General features: G+C 41.1%; 1 protein-coding gene across 1 annotated transcript in view; it reads right to left on the minus strand.

Annotated features, from left to right (window-relative positions):
* SLC25A26 (solute carrier family 25 member 26) overlaps nt 1-15,897 on the minus strand; it is a 149,423-nt gene that overhangs the window by 105,491 nt on the left and 28,035 nt on the right. The window contains exons 4-5 of the mRNA XM_044451855.1: nt 14,102-14,206; nt 10,719-10,766 (exon numbers count right to left, since the gene is read on the minus strand). Coding sequence (XP_044307790.1) covers nt 10,719-10,766; nt 14,102-14,206 — 153 coding nt within the window. The remainder of the gene's footprint in view (nt 1-10,718; nt 10,767-14,101; nt 14,207-15,897) is intronic.

The raw sequence follows: 15,897 nt of genomic DNA on the forward strand, positions 1-15,897 counted from the left end.
TGCCCAACTGGTTTGCCCAGTGGATATACCTTCCAGGTTCACAAGCTTTTCCTTTTCCCTTGGGCTCAATTCCTCACTAGTGTAGCCATAGTTACTGCTACAGTAGTCACATTTTGCCTTTCTAAAATAAATATTCATACCTGCAGAGTTTAAGCACCACTAAGTTACTCAGTTAAATCTAATGAAAGGGTTATGCCTCCTTTTGTGAAAATGACAAAGAATCTCAAATTCAAAGTGCTAGCAAATTTATTCTGGCATAAGTTTTCACAGACACTTGTTTAGTACAATTGCACTAGCAGTCCTAGTTCAATTTTAATAGTCTGATCTTGATTGTAACTTACTTGAAAAGAGAAAGTCAGGGATGGGCAAAGTATTGCCTTCTACAAACTGATGGACTGCAGCTCCTAGTAAGCATAGCCAAGGGTAAAAGATGATGGAAGGTACAGCCCGGTAACTTCTTCAGGACCTCACGTTTGCCATCCCTGCACTAAGTGGAAAGAAAACAGTTATCTGGAAAGGACAGGATGAAGAACACAGATTAAGTAAGAGTAATTCTGGAGCAGGCTTACAACAAATGTCTATTGGGCCTTAATATTTTCTGTGAGATTTAAGTAGCAATCAACTAAAAGACCAATCCTATGGCTTCTTGACAGAGCCACAGGATTGTTCAAATTCCCAGACTATGTACAAAATAGTTCTGACCTAAGAGCTGGGGATCCGTGCTTGGATGTCCCTCCTCCCCACACAGCCAGTGCAGAAACACCAGGCTCAGAGGAGGGGTGAAGAGAGCGTTCAGGGGGCAGGTAGGGAGCATAAGAAATCAGATCTCCTCCAGCCTCCTTTCCTCCCCATCCAAAGCACCTCAGGCAAGCAGCCGAAACCTGATGTCTAGCTTATTTGCAGGGTGGGAGGACGGCAGAGGTCATCTTTGCCTCCATGCTGCTCCCACCCTGCATGGGATGTCCATAGTCCTCTTTGTTTCGAGACCTACAGACATCCCCATTGTGCTGCACCCCAAAAGACTTACAGTAAAGATAATTAGAAAGGCTGCTAAAGTGCTCAGAAAGACACTTTGTACTTTGCTTATACAAGAATGCAAAGGATTCTGAGATTAGAATGCGGTATGTTTCTCTAATATGATCCATGACCATTTCTTACCCAGTGACTAAAATCAGGAGTGTGAAAATCTCTGCTTTACAAACCACCTTTGATACCTGTTGCTCAGTCATTATGGTAAAACACATTAACTGCGAACCTGGAAAGGATGAGAATTCACACAAGCAAAGAGGAGGGAAGGGAACAGTTTGCAAACCCATCAGACCATTTTGCATAGCATAGCTCAGACATTAAGCAGAATACTGCATGCCAGGAGTCATTTAAGATTTTTAACATCAAACATGTTTCTTTGACTTTCATAGTCAGAAGCACCCTGTGAAGAAGTGAATATGAAGGCAATGTTTTTATCCAAAGACCTCAAAAACTGCAGTTTCACAATGAAAATAGTGTCTATTAAAAAACAAAACAAAACTTAAGCACAATGTTCATAAAGCCTACTAACAAAGTTATGTCCAGAATCTGCACACAATCCAAATTCTACCCTTCACATTTACATTCCTTTCTCAGTGTTGTTATAGCCAGTCAAAATTACTTGGGAAAAAATGGTTGCCTGACAAGATTTTATGGTCCTGATGCTTAAAGAAATCAGGTGTGTACATGAAACAAGTGGATTTGCCTGAAGAAATCATTAAAATCTGAACAGAAGGAAGAAAATTGGAAACTTGCCATCAACCTAAATCAAGGGCAAATATTACTCCCAAGAAAGGAAATTCCTCTGTAAATCCCACATATGAAGAACTTCTTCAGAAATGAAAAATATTGTGTCACAACTGGTTTCACAGAAAACAAAGACCTGCTTGTCTGTACATTTTGTACAAATGACAATGTTTTACCTCATTATTTAAACTACAGCACAATTCATTGGGTACAACAGTAAGTGTTAGCTGCTTGAAAAACAAAAGCACATGGCTATGGTCCCAGTGTGATTTTGGATCAACCATGTTATCATAAATACTCACACCCCAAATGAGGAGCTGAACAAAATCTACCAAACTACACTGAGAGCTGGTTCATAGGAACAGTTTTCATTTTCCAATAATGCCTAATATGGAATGCAGCTAAACCAAGTAATACAACCCTTTTTTTGCTCATGCGCACATGCACACAGAGGACATATGCTATTCATATGAAATATAGTAATATTGTAAGTTTTTACTTATTTAAAATATTTTGAATTGCCCATCTGCTCAATGAGTGCTAAAGATGATGTACACATATTAAAGATTATTGTGGTTCAAGGATTAAGTGTGGGGAGTGCTCTGCAAACTCATAATTCAAGTTTTATTTTATTTTAAGAGAACAAGTTTATAGACGCCATGGCTGCAGACAAAATCCAGATACAAGCAACTTGTTCAGCATTGAGGGGCATATTTAAAGTGCAGTATCAGCCTAGATCTAATTTCATAATCCATCTGCATGTGCTTAATATAACTGCATATGCTGATCACTACAGCTGCAACCCCCCCCCCAAAAAAAACCCAATGTACTAGTGCACAGCTACAACCAAGCCAGGTTTAAGAAATGAGATTAAAAAAAGACACCTTTTAAAAAGCTGATCACATCTGATTGCTTTCTGAAGGTAAATGGGAAATAGTGCCTATATATATGCATACATATTCCTGCTTCTTCATGGATCACTGCCTTGTCGTGGCGAAGGGGCTGGCGTAGCTCAATGAAGCTATGAGCTATGCCGTGCAGGGCCACCCAAGACGGACAGGTCATAGCAGAGAGCTCTGACAAAACGTGATCCACTGGAGAAGAAAATGGCAACCCACTCCAGTATCTTTGCCATGAAAACCCCATGGACAGAACCAAAAGGCAAAAAGATATGATGCCGGAAGATGTGCCCCTCAGGTCGGAAGGTGTCCAATATGCTATTGGGGAAGAGCAGAGGGCTAGTACTAGTAGCGCCAGAAAGAATGAAGCGACTGGGTCAAAGCCGAAAGGACACCCAGTTGCAGATGTATCTGGTGGTGAAAGGAGAGTCTGATGCTGCAAAGATCTATACTCCATAGGAACCTGGAATGTAAGATCCATGAATCAAGGCAAGCTGGACATGGTCAAACAAGAGATGATAAGACTGAACATCGACATCTTAGGAATCAGTGAACTAAAATGGACAGGAATGGGTGAATTTAATTCAGATGACCATCAGGTATACTACTGCGGGCAAGAATCCCTCAGAAGAAATGGAGTAGCCTTCATAGTCAATAAAAGAGTAGGAAAAGCAGTACTGGAATACAATCTCCAAAATGACAGAATGGTCTCAGTTCGAATCCAAGGCAAACCATTCAACATCACAGTAGTCCAAGTCTATGCCCCAACCACTGGTGCTGAAGAGGCTGAAGTTGATCAGTTCTATGAAGGCCTATAACACCTTCTAGAATTAACACCCCAAAATGATGTCCTTATCATCATGGGGGATTGGAATGCTAAAGTAGGAAGCCAAAAGATAACTGGAATAACAGGCAAGTTTGGCCTTGGAGTACAAAATGAAGCAGGGCACAGGCTGGTAGAATTTTGTCAGGAGAATTTGATGGTCATAGCAAACACTCTTTTCCAACAAGCCAAGAGACGACTCTACACATGGACATCACCAGACGGTCAACACAGAAATCAGATTGACTATGTGCTCTGCAGCCAAAGATGGAGAAGCTCTATACAGTCAGTAAAAACTAGACCAGGAGCTGACTGTGGCTCACATCATGAGCTTCTCGTTGCAAAATTTAGGCTTAAGTTGAAGAAAGTAGGGAAAAGCACTAGGTCACTCAGGTATGACCTAAATCATATCCCTGATGATTATACAGTAGAGGTGACAAATAGATTTAAGGAATTATATCTGATAGACAGAGTACTTGAAGAACCATGGACAGAGGTTTGCAACATTGTATAAGAGGTAGCAACTAAGACCATCCCAAAGAAAAAGAAAATACAAGAAAGCAAAATGGCTGTCTGAGGAAGCTTTACAAATAGCTGAGGAAAGAAGAGACGCGAAAGGCAAGGGAGAAAAGGAAAGATACAGCCAATTGAATACAGAATTCCAGAGAATAGCTAGAAGAGATAAGAATGCCTTCTTAAATAAACAGTGCAAAGAAATAGAAAAAAACAATAGAATAGGGAGGACCAGAGATCTCGTCAAGAAAATTGGAGATATGAAGGGAACATTTCATGCAAAGATGGGCATGATAAAGGACCAAAATGGCAGGGACCTAACAGAGGCTGAAGAGATTAAGAAGAGATGGCAAGATTACACAGAGGAACTATACAAGAAAGAGCTTACCATCCCTGATAACCATGATGCGGTGGTCACTGACCTCGAGCCAGACATCCTGGAAGGTGAAGTCAAATGGGCCTTAGGAAGTCTGAGCAACAACAAAGCTAGTGGAGGTGACAGTATTCCAGCTGAGCTATTCAAAATCTTTAAAAATGATGCAGTAAAAGTGCTACACTCAATATGCCAGCAAATTTGGAAAACTCAAAGTGGCCACAGGATTGGAAAAGGTCGGTTTACATTCCGATCCCAAAGAAGGGCAATGCCAAAGAGTGTTCAAACTACCGCACCATTGCACTCATTTCACATGCTAGCAAAGTGATGCTCAAAATCCTACAAGCTAGGCTCCAGCAGCATGTGGACCGAGAACTACCAGAAGTACAGGCAGGATATCGAAGAGGGAGAGGAACTAGAGATCAAATTGCCAACATACGCTGCATCATGGAGAAAGCTAGGGAATTCCAGAAAAACATCTACTTCTGCTTCATTGACTATGCTAAAGCCTTTGATTTTGTGGATCACAACAAATTGTGGCAAGTTCTTAAAGAGATGGGAGTACCTGACCATCTTATTTGTCTCTTGAGAAACCTGTATGCAGGTCAAGAAGCAACAGTGAGAACTGGACATGGAACCACTGATTGGTTCAAAATTGAGAAAGGAGTTCGGCAAGGCTGAATACTGTCGCCCTGCCTATTTAATTTATATGCAGAGCAAATCATGAGAAAGGCGGGGCTAAATGAATCCCCAGTTGGAATTAAGATTGCTGGGAGAAATATCAACAACCTCAGATATGCAGATGATACCCTCTAATGGCAGAAAGTGAAGAGGAACTAAAGAGCCTCTTGATGCAGGTGAAGGAGGAGAGCACAAAAGTTGGCTTGAAACTCAACATTAAGAAAACTAAGACAATGGCATCCAGTCCTCTCACTTCCTGGCAAACAGATGGGGAAGAAATGAAGGTAGTGACAGATTTTATTTTCCTGGGCTCCAAGATCACCACAGACAGGGACTGCAGCCAAGAAATTAAAAAACGCTTGCTCCTGGGGAGGAAAGCTATGGCAAATCTAGACAGCATACTTAAAAGCAGAGACATCACCCTGCCAACAAAAGTGCATATAGTCAAGGCTATGGTTTTCCCAGTTGCAATGTATGGCTGTGAAACCTGGAACATAAGGAAGGCTGAGCGCTGAAGGATTGAGGTGTTTGAACTGTGGTGCTGGCAGAGACTCCTGCAAGTCCCTTGGACCACAAGGCGATCAAACCGGTCAGTCCTAGAGATCAACCCTGACTGCTCTTTAGAAGGCCAGGTACTGAAGGTGAAACTCAAATACTTTGGCCACCTAATGAGAAGGAAGGACTCCCTGGAGAAGAGCCTAATGCTGAGAACAATAGATGGCAAAAGAAGGGGACGGCAGAGAATGAGGTGGCTAGATGGAGTCACTGAAGCAGTTGGTGTGAGCTTAGGTGGACTCCGGGGCGGGGGATGGTGGAGGACAGGAAGGCCTGGAAGAATGTTGTTCATGGAGTCACGATGGGTCGGACACGACTTCATGACTAACAACAACAACATATTCCTGAAATCAACAATTTAATGGGGGGGGGGGGTCTTATTTACTTAGGAGCTCTGATCACAGTTATTTGCAAGGTCAAATAAAGAGTTCTGCGAGAAAAATATATAAACAGTACAAATGTTTTCTGGAAGCAACTTAGATTAATCTTCGTTAGTGTAACCTGAAAAGTTCATTTATGTGAATCTGCATTTAGATGAACTTGAACTTCATATTCCATTTTTATTGTCTTGAGCATGAATAATCCATTTCCTACCTATATTTTTAAAAGCATCTGCATATAATGATTACAAAAATCAAAAAACAAAAGTTCTCCTTCAGAACTTTGGCTATTGTATGTTATAGAACATAGTGCAATCCCAAGAAAATGCACTTACATAATTAATTCCAAGATAACTTTCCAATACATGTGCATATTTACTGGATCAACTTCAAAATGCCACTAAGGAGATGGTACACTGGAATCAGACCCCAACTTCTGTGGCAGAGATCCAAACTTTCAACTGTGGCTGTGTGCAGTTCAGTCTCTTGTGTTAGCCAAAATGAGCCAGTTTTGATGGGGCAAATTAATACAGAATTCCTCTTCAGCTAGCTATACTAAAAGTTTCTTTCAGGAAAGGCAACTACAGATTAAGGTGGTATTCTTCCTTAATTGTCATGGCATTTTTGAATAAATAAAAATCTGACTCAAAGAAATTTCTAGCCCATGCAGATTTTCAGTGTTGCAGGAAGCAATTTAAAATAAAGAGAAGTATGTCATTCTTAAGTATATTACAACCACTGAGAGTAAATCATTAAGCACGTAATCACAGTAAACACTTGATGCAATACAACAATGGGTTGCTTTTCAATGCTATATTTTCATTCATTCTCATGTCCATTTCAGATATCTGCTAAAAGACTGTTAGGTTTGGGGTTTTGTTTTTAAGTCTAAAGAAAATTGAGGATCAGGAGAGGGATTCCCTCCTTTCCACCCCTTTTTCCCATGAACTAAATGTAATGGAATTTTAACAGATGTTCTCCTTAGTCATAGTTAATAAAATGAATTCTACAGAAATTGAAAGGCCTGGCTCAGCTTACTAGGATAAACTTTCAGCAGAGGAGCTATGGATGTCACCAGCTCATCACCAAACTATGAGCTCAAGAATGTGTAATTCCCCATACAACTAGCCTTATCAGTATAACAACACTTGATGCAAAAATTGATGCACAAAGGCGGCAAAGAACATTTTCCCCTGCTGTGGCTTAATTTACCACACACATGTTCTCATTTTTCCAGTTCTGGAAACTCACACAAGCTGTGTCAAAATTCCTTGGTGCCTGCAGATGAGGCTCTTGTGGTGCATTTGCCTTGACACATTCACAGACTTGTACAGGAGGCCCAAACAATGATATTTTCCATTTGCACTCATCTCACACTTCTATCATTTTTTTCCTTATAAGGAGAAAAAAATCTCTTAAGGTGGAAAAGATGCAACAGTACACAATGCCTTTTGCTAGGTGGTACTAGCAGCCCTCTGCCTAGAATGATTCTGGGTGCCCCCATATGTTCAAGCACAATCACATCATTGCATCTTCCCTGACTGCTTTCCATCGGTCCCTTTCAGTCCACTGCATCTTCATAGGATGAGGTATGTTGGGACAAACACAACATCTTTTTGGATGCCTAGACGGAACTTGACTGTCCTGTCATCTTCCAAGGTTTAATCATAATTTTACAGATAAAAATGGGAACACATAAGCATTAGCAACCTAGACAGGAAAAACTTTCATGGAATTTGATGCACTAGGAGTCACCCGGTTGCTGCCAAAGCCACATCCTCATGAGTCCCTTGCATTTTCTTTTCACTTCTACAACTATATACCACATAACCTGAGGTCAGAGCACTGTGTAATGCCTACTCCATTTTTTTAGATCCCATTTGCTGGGGAAGCGGGAAATTGGGCTGCAGTGGTATGTCACACTTTATTTTTCCACACACGATCAAGAACAAAAAAGAAAGAGACACACCAAGCTAGTGTTACATCTCATTCTAGAGTCAGTATAGAAAATGAACACATGGAAATTGCCAATAATTAACACCATGTCTCCCATGCAATACAGAAACACAGACTGTGTGTGTGCTTTCTTTTATTTACATATCCAATATACACGTGGAGACTCAGAACAACCCCAGCTCCATGTCTGACTGTGCAGAAGCCAAAAAAGGAACAGAAACCTCCCTCCAAAAATGCAAATATTCAGTGTCAGAAACCATGAGCCTTTTAACATAGAGCTAAATGCATGACACATGAGACAAAAACAACAATGTACAATAGATCATTTGTGTTTTGTCTGATATTGAACTGAAGCTACATTTCATTTCAACAATAATTTGTTTCTCATTCCATCAAGGCAGATGCTACAAACACACAAAAGAAAGCAATATTTCATCTGAAATTGGTTCTGAAGGAACTTTTATGAATACACATAATGGAAAGAGCCCCAATTAAATTTCCAACAAAGTGTTGCCATTTTGAATAAGCAAAGATCCCTCAGCAGGGTCATATGCTATGCTGTGAGACCAGCCTAGAAATTAATTACCACCCTGTCAAAATATATTTTTGAGAGAGCATAACATTCAGTTTTAATAGCGTGTTTTATCTCTCAGTTAAAATGTACATGCCAGGAAAAAGAACCTACCCCCCCCCACAAAAAAAAACCAGATCACTATTCTTTGATGCAACTACATTTATTCATTTATTCAGCAACCCTCAGAGAAATCAAAAAGTCTTGTCCCCACTTCTTTTTTTTTCTTTTGCCTGCAACCTGATGAAATCTGAACAAGTAACATGTGCTTAGTGAGGCAGAAAATAAGTACAGGGTGACGCTATAGTGGGGATTATGTCTGAGAACAACAGGTGTCATCTCTTCACACAAATAACTAATTTTTGAGTCCCTTGGAGGTGCTAGAACAAAGAAAACCTCATTACCATTCCCAGTATCTAGAGCTATTTTAAGAGTGAAATCACTTATTGTTATATAAGTGCATTTACACAGGACAAACAATCCTGTGTAATTTCATTTCAATCAAAGGTGGCCATCACCATCTGATCTACATGCACAGAAGAAAGATTTTTAAAGGATTAAATGAGTTTGAGGAAGTATTTACAACTGCTAGTTTATTTGATTTTAGTTATTATACTTCTAGAATACCCAATAGCCAAACCACTTTTTAAAACAACTCCATAAACTTTGCACTTCTCAGCTTGTTTGGCTTTTTAAATACTGTATTACATTTTATATTTATATTAAATTTTGTTTTTCAGGCATACTATAGTTTTCAATTTCATCACCCTATAGCCTTCTTAACCATTTCCCCAAAAAGGGAGAAAAGGAAAAGTGAAAAAATGGTATTTTTATAGATCATTAGAGTGACACTCACTTTGCTTCTACATCCTGGCATCAGTTAGTTAGATGAAAGTTTTCAAAGTTCCCCAGATGAACAACCAAGTTTTCACAAGCCAACTGTTTTCCAGGCTACAATACGCATCTGCATTTTGTTTCTTATTGCATCTATTTCTTATTCCCCTTACATTTGGGAACACTTTGCCAGATTTTGACAGAAATCCTGAACCATACTATATGATACAAAGTCCGCTTCTAAATTTCAGGCTAAAGCAAAGGGTCCCCAATCCTTTGGGTTTGGGGGGGGGGGGGCTTCAAAATGCTTAGCGTGAGCCATGGTGCTCAGAAAATGGCTGCTTCAAAGGGCTTGCCCAGTCATAAAATGGCTACTACTGTGGAAATGGCCAGTCATAAAACACTCATTTCCTAGAAGACAAACTGCTGAGGATAAAAGAAAAATGTCTTTTCCAAAAACAAGGCAGAGATGGAATCTCAGCTCCAACACATAGAAATGCTCTTTGGAACCCAAATAAATATGGCACTGAAGGGCAGCATTTTGCTTTGCAGCATGCCAACAGCCCAGCAAAGATTTAAAAAAATAATAAAATACAGGAGGGGCAGGGAACCTGATGGATGCCCAGAGAGATGTTTGCAGGCACGTTGGTGAACATGGGCACCGCATCATAGTTTAGCACAAAACAAGACTTGGCCTCATTCATTTCCCATCCCCCTCTCTTCCACTGACACAGCCATGAGAAGCACTTGCTTCCTCCTTGGCTTGAATGCAGTTTGTTGTACCACCCTAACTGACAAAGCATGTTTATGCGAACTGTGCCCTGCCTCAAGGTGAAAGCAGAGGCAGTGCACCACAGAAGCGTGGAGGGGCAACAGGTGTTAGCAGGAGCCCTCTCTTAAAGGCAGGTTCAGGCCAAACAGGGCCAGGGAAGCTTCTCTGCGTCAAACGAAAGCAACTGCAGAGGCTTCTTCTGGTCCTTCTGCAATCTCTTGTTCTACTGGTCTCCTCACTTGTGACTCAAACCAAGCACTCATCTCTGTAGCCAGGGATAAAAAAGAGCCAGTGCAGCAACAAAGTCAGTACCTTAAATAAGTTATATATGGCAAAACAAAAGGGAGAACTGCATTTGGGGAACTGAAGGAATAAAATTGACTGGGCCCTTCCTGCCTCCCTCCAAGAGGGGCTCTGTCATGGTTGACTGGATAAAGGGGAGAGGGAGAAAAAAAGAGAAGGTTTCCTAACTCCATCCTTTTCACGCACTTGCATTAGTATCATAACACGTCTGGAAGGAAGTAATTCAGGAAATTCCAAAGACACACATTAAAAATAAGATTGGAACATTTAAAACAAGTGTTTTACCTCTCTTAATACTGTGCTTTTATAACCTCGGTAGAGTCCTAGAATACCCTGCAAATCAACAAGAGAAAGTGTCAGCTATTGGAAATTACATTAGTAAAGATGGTAACTTACTGATAATTACATAAGAATTCTAACAGCTTTGTTGTGTCTTATACCCAGGCTCCCATAAAATTGACAATATTGCTTATAAACACATTATATATTATCTTCCTAATCTTTACCAGCATAGGAGAGCTTTATCTTAACTTTCAAAACGTATATAACAGCTACTAAACTAATCAGTTACAGCTGCACATCAAAGGGATAATCTGTCACATTATTAAGCAAGAAGAAGAAAATATATAAATGTATGAATTTATTCTTACCAAGCATTTAGAACGAGCAGCTAATCCAAATGGACATAAGGAAAGTAGCAGGATTTCCAAGGCTGATGGGAACCCAAAATTTAATGCATTCGTTGCTTTCAAAAATGGGCAGAATAGCTAAAATGCATTTGTGTGCATTCTACAGATCTTGTCCGCTGGTTTTCTTACAACAGTATCTTTATTGTCAAGTATGATTCCTCCATGCACTCTACTTGGAGCAGCCCTTAGGCCTTGGTTCAAAAGCTGCAGTTAGTCCACAATGCAACAGCCAGAGTACTTACTGGGACACCCAGCTGTGCTCACACAAGATCTCTACTAAATGAATGGCACTGGCTGTCTATTTGCTACCAAGTTACATTCAAGGTCATGTTATTGTCAGCCAAAATCCTAATCATCTTAGAACAAGGTTATCTAACACACCACCTTCCCCAACCAAACCTTAAGATCATTCCATAATTATCAGAATGCCACCATGTACTAACTTCATAGCAGTCCTTCTTGGTAGCAGTGACCACCTTACAGAAAAAACTCCTTCAAAGGAGGAAGAAAATTTGCCATCCTTTAATCACCTCCTTTACACACACTTGTTCCCCAAGGCTTTCCTCCTGGCTTGCAATCAAATCAATTGTTCCATTTTATTGCTCCTGACTGCTCCGTATTAATATGTATAGTTGTCATCATATTGTTCTAAAATTGCATTTTAGATGTAATTTTAATATTTATATTAAATCCCTGCTGAGGGATTTTTAAAATGCTAAGTGCTATAGAAATAGTACAAATTAATATTTAATAAATAAATATATTCCATATTGTCAGTCCTGCTAAATTAGCCAAAGGAATCTCCAATAAGCCAAGTCAAAGTTGCCTTTGTTAAGGCAGAAGAAAAGGCAAGTTTGAAGCAGGGAATACCAGCAAGCCAAGAGGAAGGACTAGCCCTAGTCATAGAAACATAGAAACAGAGCAAGTCAGAAGGGACCTCCCGGACCATCTAGTCTGACCCCCAGCTTCAGCCGGCTCCACTCACAACATGCCCACCATGTACACGTCTAGCCTATCCTTGAACTCCCTCCTGATGGGGCCTCAATCACCTCCTGTGAAAGCCCATTCCACACCCTCGGGGTCCTAACTGTCAGGAAGTACTTACATATCATACAGGATCATATGATACTGTGGTATATCAGTGCACATTTGAGGGTTCTGATAGGCCAAACTAGTTATCCTGTAGTCCCCTTTTTCCAAAACACCCAGAATAGATCCCTGGCCAACACTGTCCATGACAATTTTCCAAAAGTCATATGCTTCCACTCCTCTTAGGAATTCTACTACAAACAACACAAGGAATATTTGGCCATCCATTGAAGCAATTGGACAACTATGACTGTAAAGAATTGCATCAAATTAAGATATAGCGCTTCATTTCCCTATGCTTAAGCGGACTTCTTATATGCAGTAATATTGTCACTCATTAAGGGAGCCTCAACTAAAGACTGATTTCCTTGTTTATTATTTTTATTTACTTGATCCATTTTTACCCTGCTTCCAAGCCAAAAAGGCTCATGCAGTGGCTTACATACAATCCAGCCATAGGTTTACAATCTAAAAGATACATCACAGAAAGAAAAGGGTATGAACTAGGAACAGGGGAAACAAGCAAACTCTGGAAGCAATTTGTAATGTTAAATTGTTGTTTGTGCCAGACAGTAAGATGCTAAAACTCTTCCCATTGAGAACTCTCCATTACAATTTTGGTTGTACAAAGGATTCTGAGAGATTCCTCCAAAGGAAGTAACAAGGGTGGGTACCAGGAGAAGGGTCTTTTCAGTTGTGGCACCCCTGCTTTGAAATGAGCTCCCCAAAGAGGTATGCCTGGCGCCTACTCTCTATTTCTTCCAGCACCAGATGAAAACCTTTTTATTCACTCAGTATTTTAACACTTAACCGTTAAAATTTAGATTTTTAAAAATATTGCATTTTATCCTGTACTGCTGCTATTCCTCTGTGCTGATTCAGTTACAATTGCTGCAGTTTTATTGTCTTATGCCTCTTTTGCTTGTGTCATTTTTTTTACTTCTGAGAATTGGCCAGAGAGCTTCGGCTAATGGATGGTATAAAAATAGATTAAAAAAGCAGTCCCTGTGGATTTTACTCCACTGAGCCCATAGCTAATAGGGGGCAGTGCTCATCTCCATTTCTAAGGCCATGAACCAGTGCTGTCTGAAGATGATCCTATGGTCATGTGGCCAACATGATGTCATGGAACGCTGTTACCTTCCCACTAAGGTGGCACCTGCTTATCTACTTGCATTACATGATTTTGAACTATATGAATGAATGAATGAATGAATGAATGAATGAATGAATGAATGAATGAAATTCCCAAAGGCCTCCCACTGACTCCAAATGTTTTGTGCTTTCCTAGCTATTGAGAAGTCTTTCACCATTCAAAAAGGTCAAAACACCATTCCTATGACTTAGTTATTGGCAGTAATAGCTTTACACTAAAACATGGTGAAACTTTGGACATTTTGGCTCTGCCCACCATTTTAATCAGTCTTCCAAGAGCTTGCCTGAAACTGAATTCACAGTTTGGGCTGAAATAGGTTGGACACTCTGATGTGAAACATTTTTATGCATGCTTCATCCATTCCGGCCAACATACAATAAAACAGTATCATACCACCAACATAAGAGGCAGCAAATAGAAACCAAAGAAACAATTCAGAAGCATTATATAGGCTTAAAATGGCAAGGTAGGATTTCTACACATGAATAAACCAATGAAGAGTTTTAAGATTGAGAATCATGAATAATTCAGAAAATATTGGGGCCACCTCAACAGGTTAATTTTTCCTTACCTAAAAGCAATTGTTTACCGAGATAATGGCCTCAACATGCTCCTCAGTTTACAGAGCTCAGCAGGCCTTTGAGGTCTTGAAGAGCCTGCAAACTAAACTTCAATAAAGGGAAACAAACGGAGGATGAGGGCACAGGGAAAGAGGATGTGGTTTCAGTTCGTACCTCTTCATAGATCGTGTTCGAAAGTACCCGAAAGGTACTGGAAGAGGGACAGACTTGTGCTCTCTGTTTCACAACTTCAGAGGGAACCCGTATTAGACAAGCAACCTGAAAAAGAAACACAGACTTGAGTAAGAAGCTCATAGAGCTCAGCATTCTTCCATATGCAGTTCCTATAGACAGTGAGTCTTTAGGGAAACAGGGTGTAATATATATCTCTCTGAACAGCCATGACTGTTTGCAGCAGTTTGCTAGGCCTTCCACTCATAAAGCAAATATTGATTTGAAGTAATTTGTTTGTTGTTCCTTCCTTCCTCTTTCTTTCTCTTCTTTAAGTAAGGCTCAAAGTATGGACTCTTCCAACATTAGGATGTACTTGGAAAATACAGACGTCATGTCCACAGAGTTCTCCTTTAAAAATAAGGTAGGCAGCCAATGCCATCTAGTGACCAAAAGCAGGCAGAGCGAAGTACTGAAAACATGAGAGTGCACAAAATGCAACTCTAACAGAAACTCTAAGTTAGTGATGCAAACTAGATGCAATGCAGAATAAACTAATCATACACCAATGCAGAATAAAACCAGAACTATTTTTTATTGAAATCATCCTGGCCAACTGCAACAAATCCTTATATAGATTAAGAATAAATATTATTAACAATAAAGACTAGGACCCTATATCAAAAGGCCACTTAGGCTGGGGCCGAATCCGGCCTGCCATGCCCATTTAACCGGCACGCCCTGAAGGTTTTGCACTCACCAGGTGTGTGTGCAGGCACACGCAGGCACGCAGCTTGCTCACAAGGAGGTCGTTTTGGACTGGCTTGGAGGAAATGCTCTCCTCATGAGCAAGCCGCCGCCTTGCTGTGTGCACGCCCAGTGGCAGCTTGCGGGGAGATCATTTTGGACTCGATCGGAAAAAATGATCTCTTTGTGAGCAAGCCACCCGGTGGCAGCTTGCTCGCAGGGAGGTTGTTTTGGACTCACTAGGAGAAAACGATCTCCTCGCAAGCAAGCGGGTGCCTCGCACCACACGCCCCCTCCGTCCCCACCTCATGTGTGCACGTACCCCACCCCCTCACCAGCCCAGGACCCCCGCCGGCACCGCCTTGGTGGCCCACGCCCACCGCTGGCACCTGTCAACAGGCCCCCTTTAGAAAAGGTTTGGGGACCCCGTCCTAAATGGTCAAGGGACTTCTCTAAATGGCACCTAGTACTGCACAGTTGCCCAGAAGACTCCTGTAACAGGAAGTATATCTAATCTGTTTTGCAGTGGATGGGATTCAGACATAGTCATGCTTAGAGTAGGCCTAATGAAACTCATGGGTATTATCCAAAGAGGCTGCTCCTCCTCTACAGGCTCTGCTGTACCTATAAGAGCCACCACTTGCACAACAGGGCTTTCACACTTTTAAAAATAACCCCTGAAACAAGCAGAAAGACTTTTTTCCACATCAGCACAGGTCAGCCTAGCTCCATTCTGCAATTTCCACTGACCTGCCCCAATCTAGAATCAAGCATTAATAGCTCAGTCCAACCACCTCTCTCTACGGTAGACGCACGTTACCCTGAAAACTTGGAGACTTATGAGCAGCCAAGGACAGGAGGAAGACACAGCCGTGGTCACACCCAGCATTTTAACCAGTCGTTTCCTCCATCTAGATCAGGGGTCGGCAACCCTTGGCTCTGGAGCCACACATGGCTCTTGAATCCCTCTGCTGCGGCTCTGACGCTCAAAACACACGCCGGCACAGCCACCAATCTGCGACCCAGCCTGGTTAAGTAAATTGCTACATTCC

This window comes from Varanus komodoensis, unplaced genomic scaffold (genome assembly GCF_004798865.1).
Source record: "Varanus komodoensis strain SLA01 unplaced genomic scaffold, ASM479886v1 scaffold6_4, whole genome shotgun sequence".
NCBI lineage: Eukaryota > Metazoa > Chordata > Lepidosauria > Squamata > Varanidae > Varanus > Varanus komodoensis.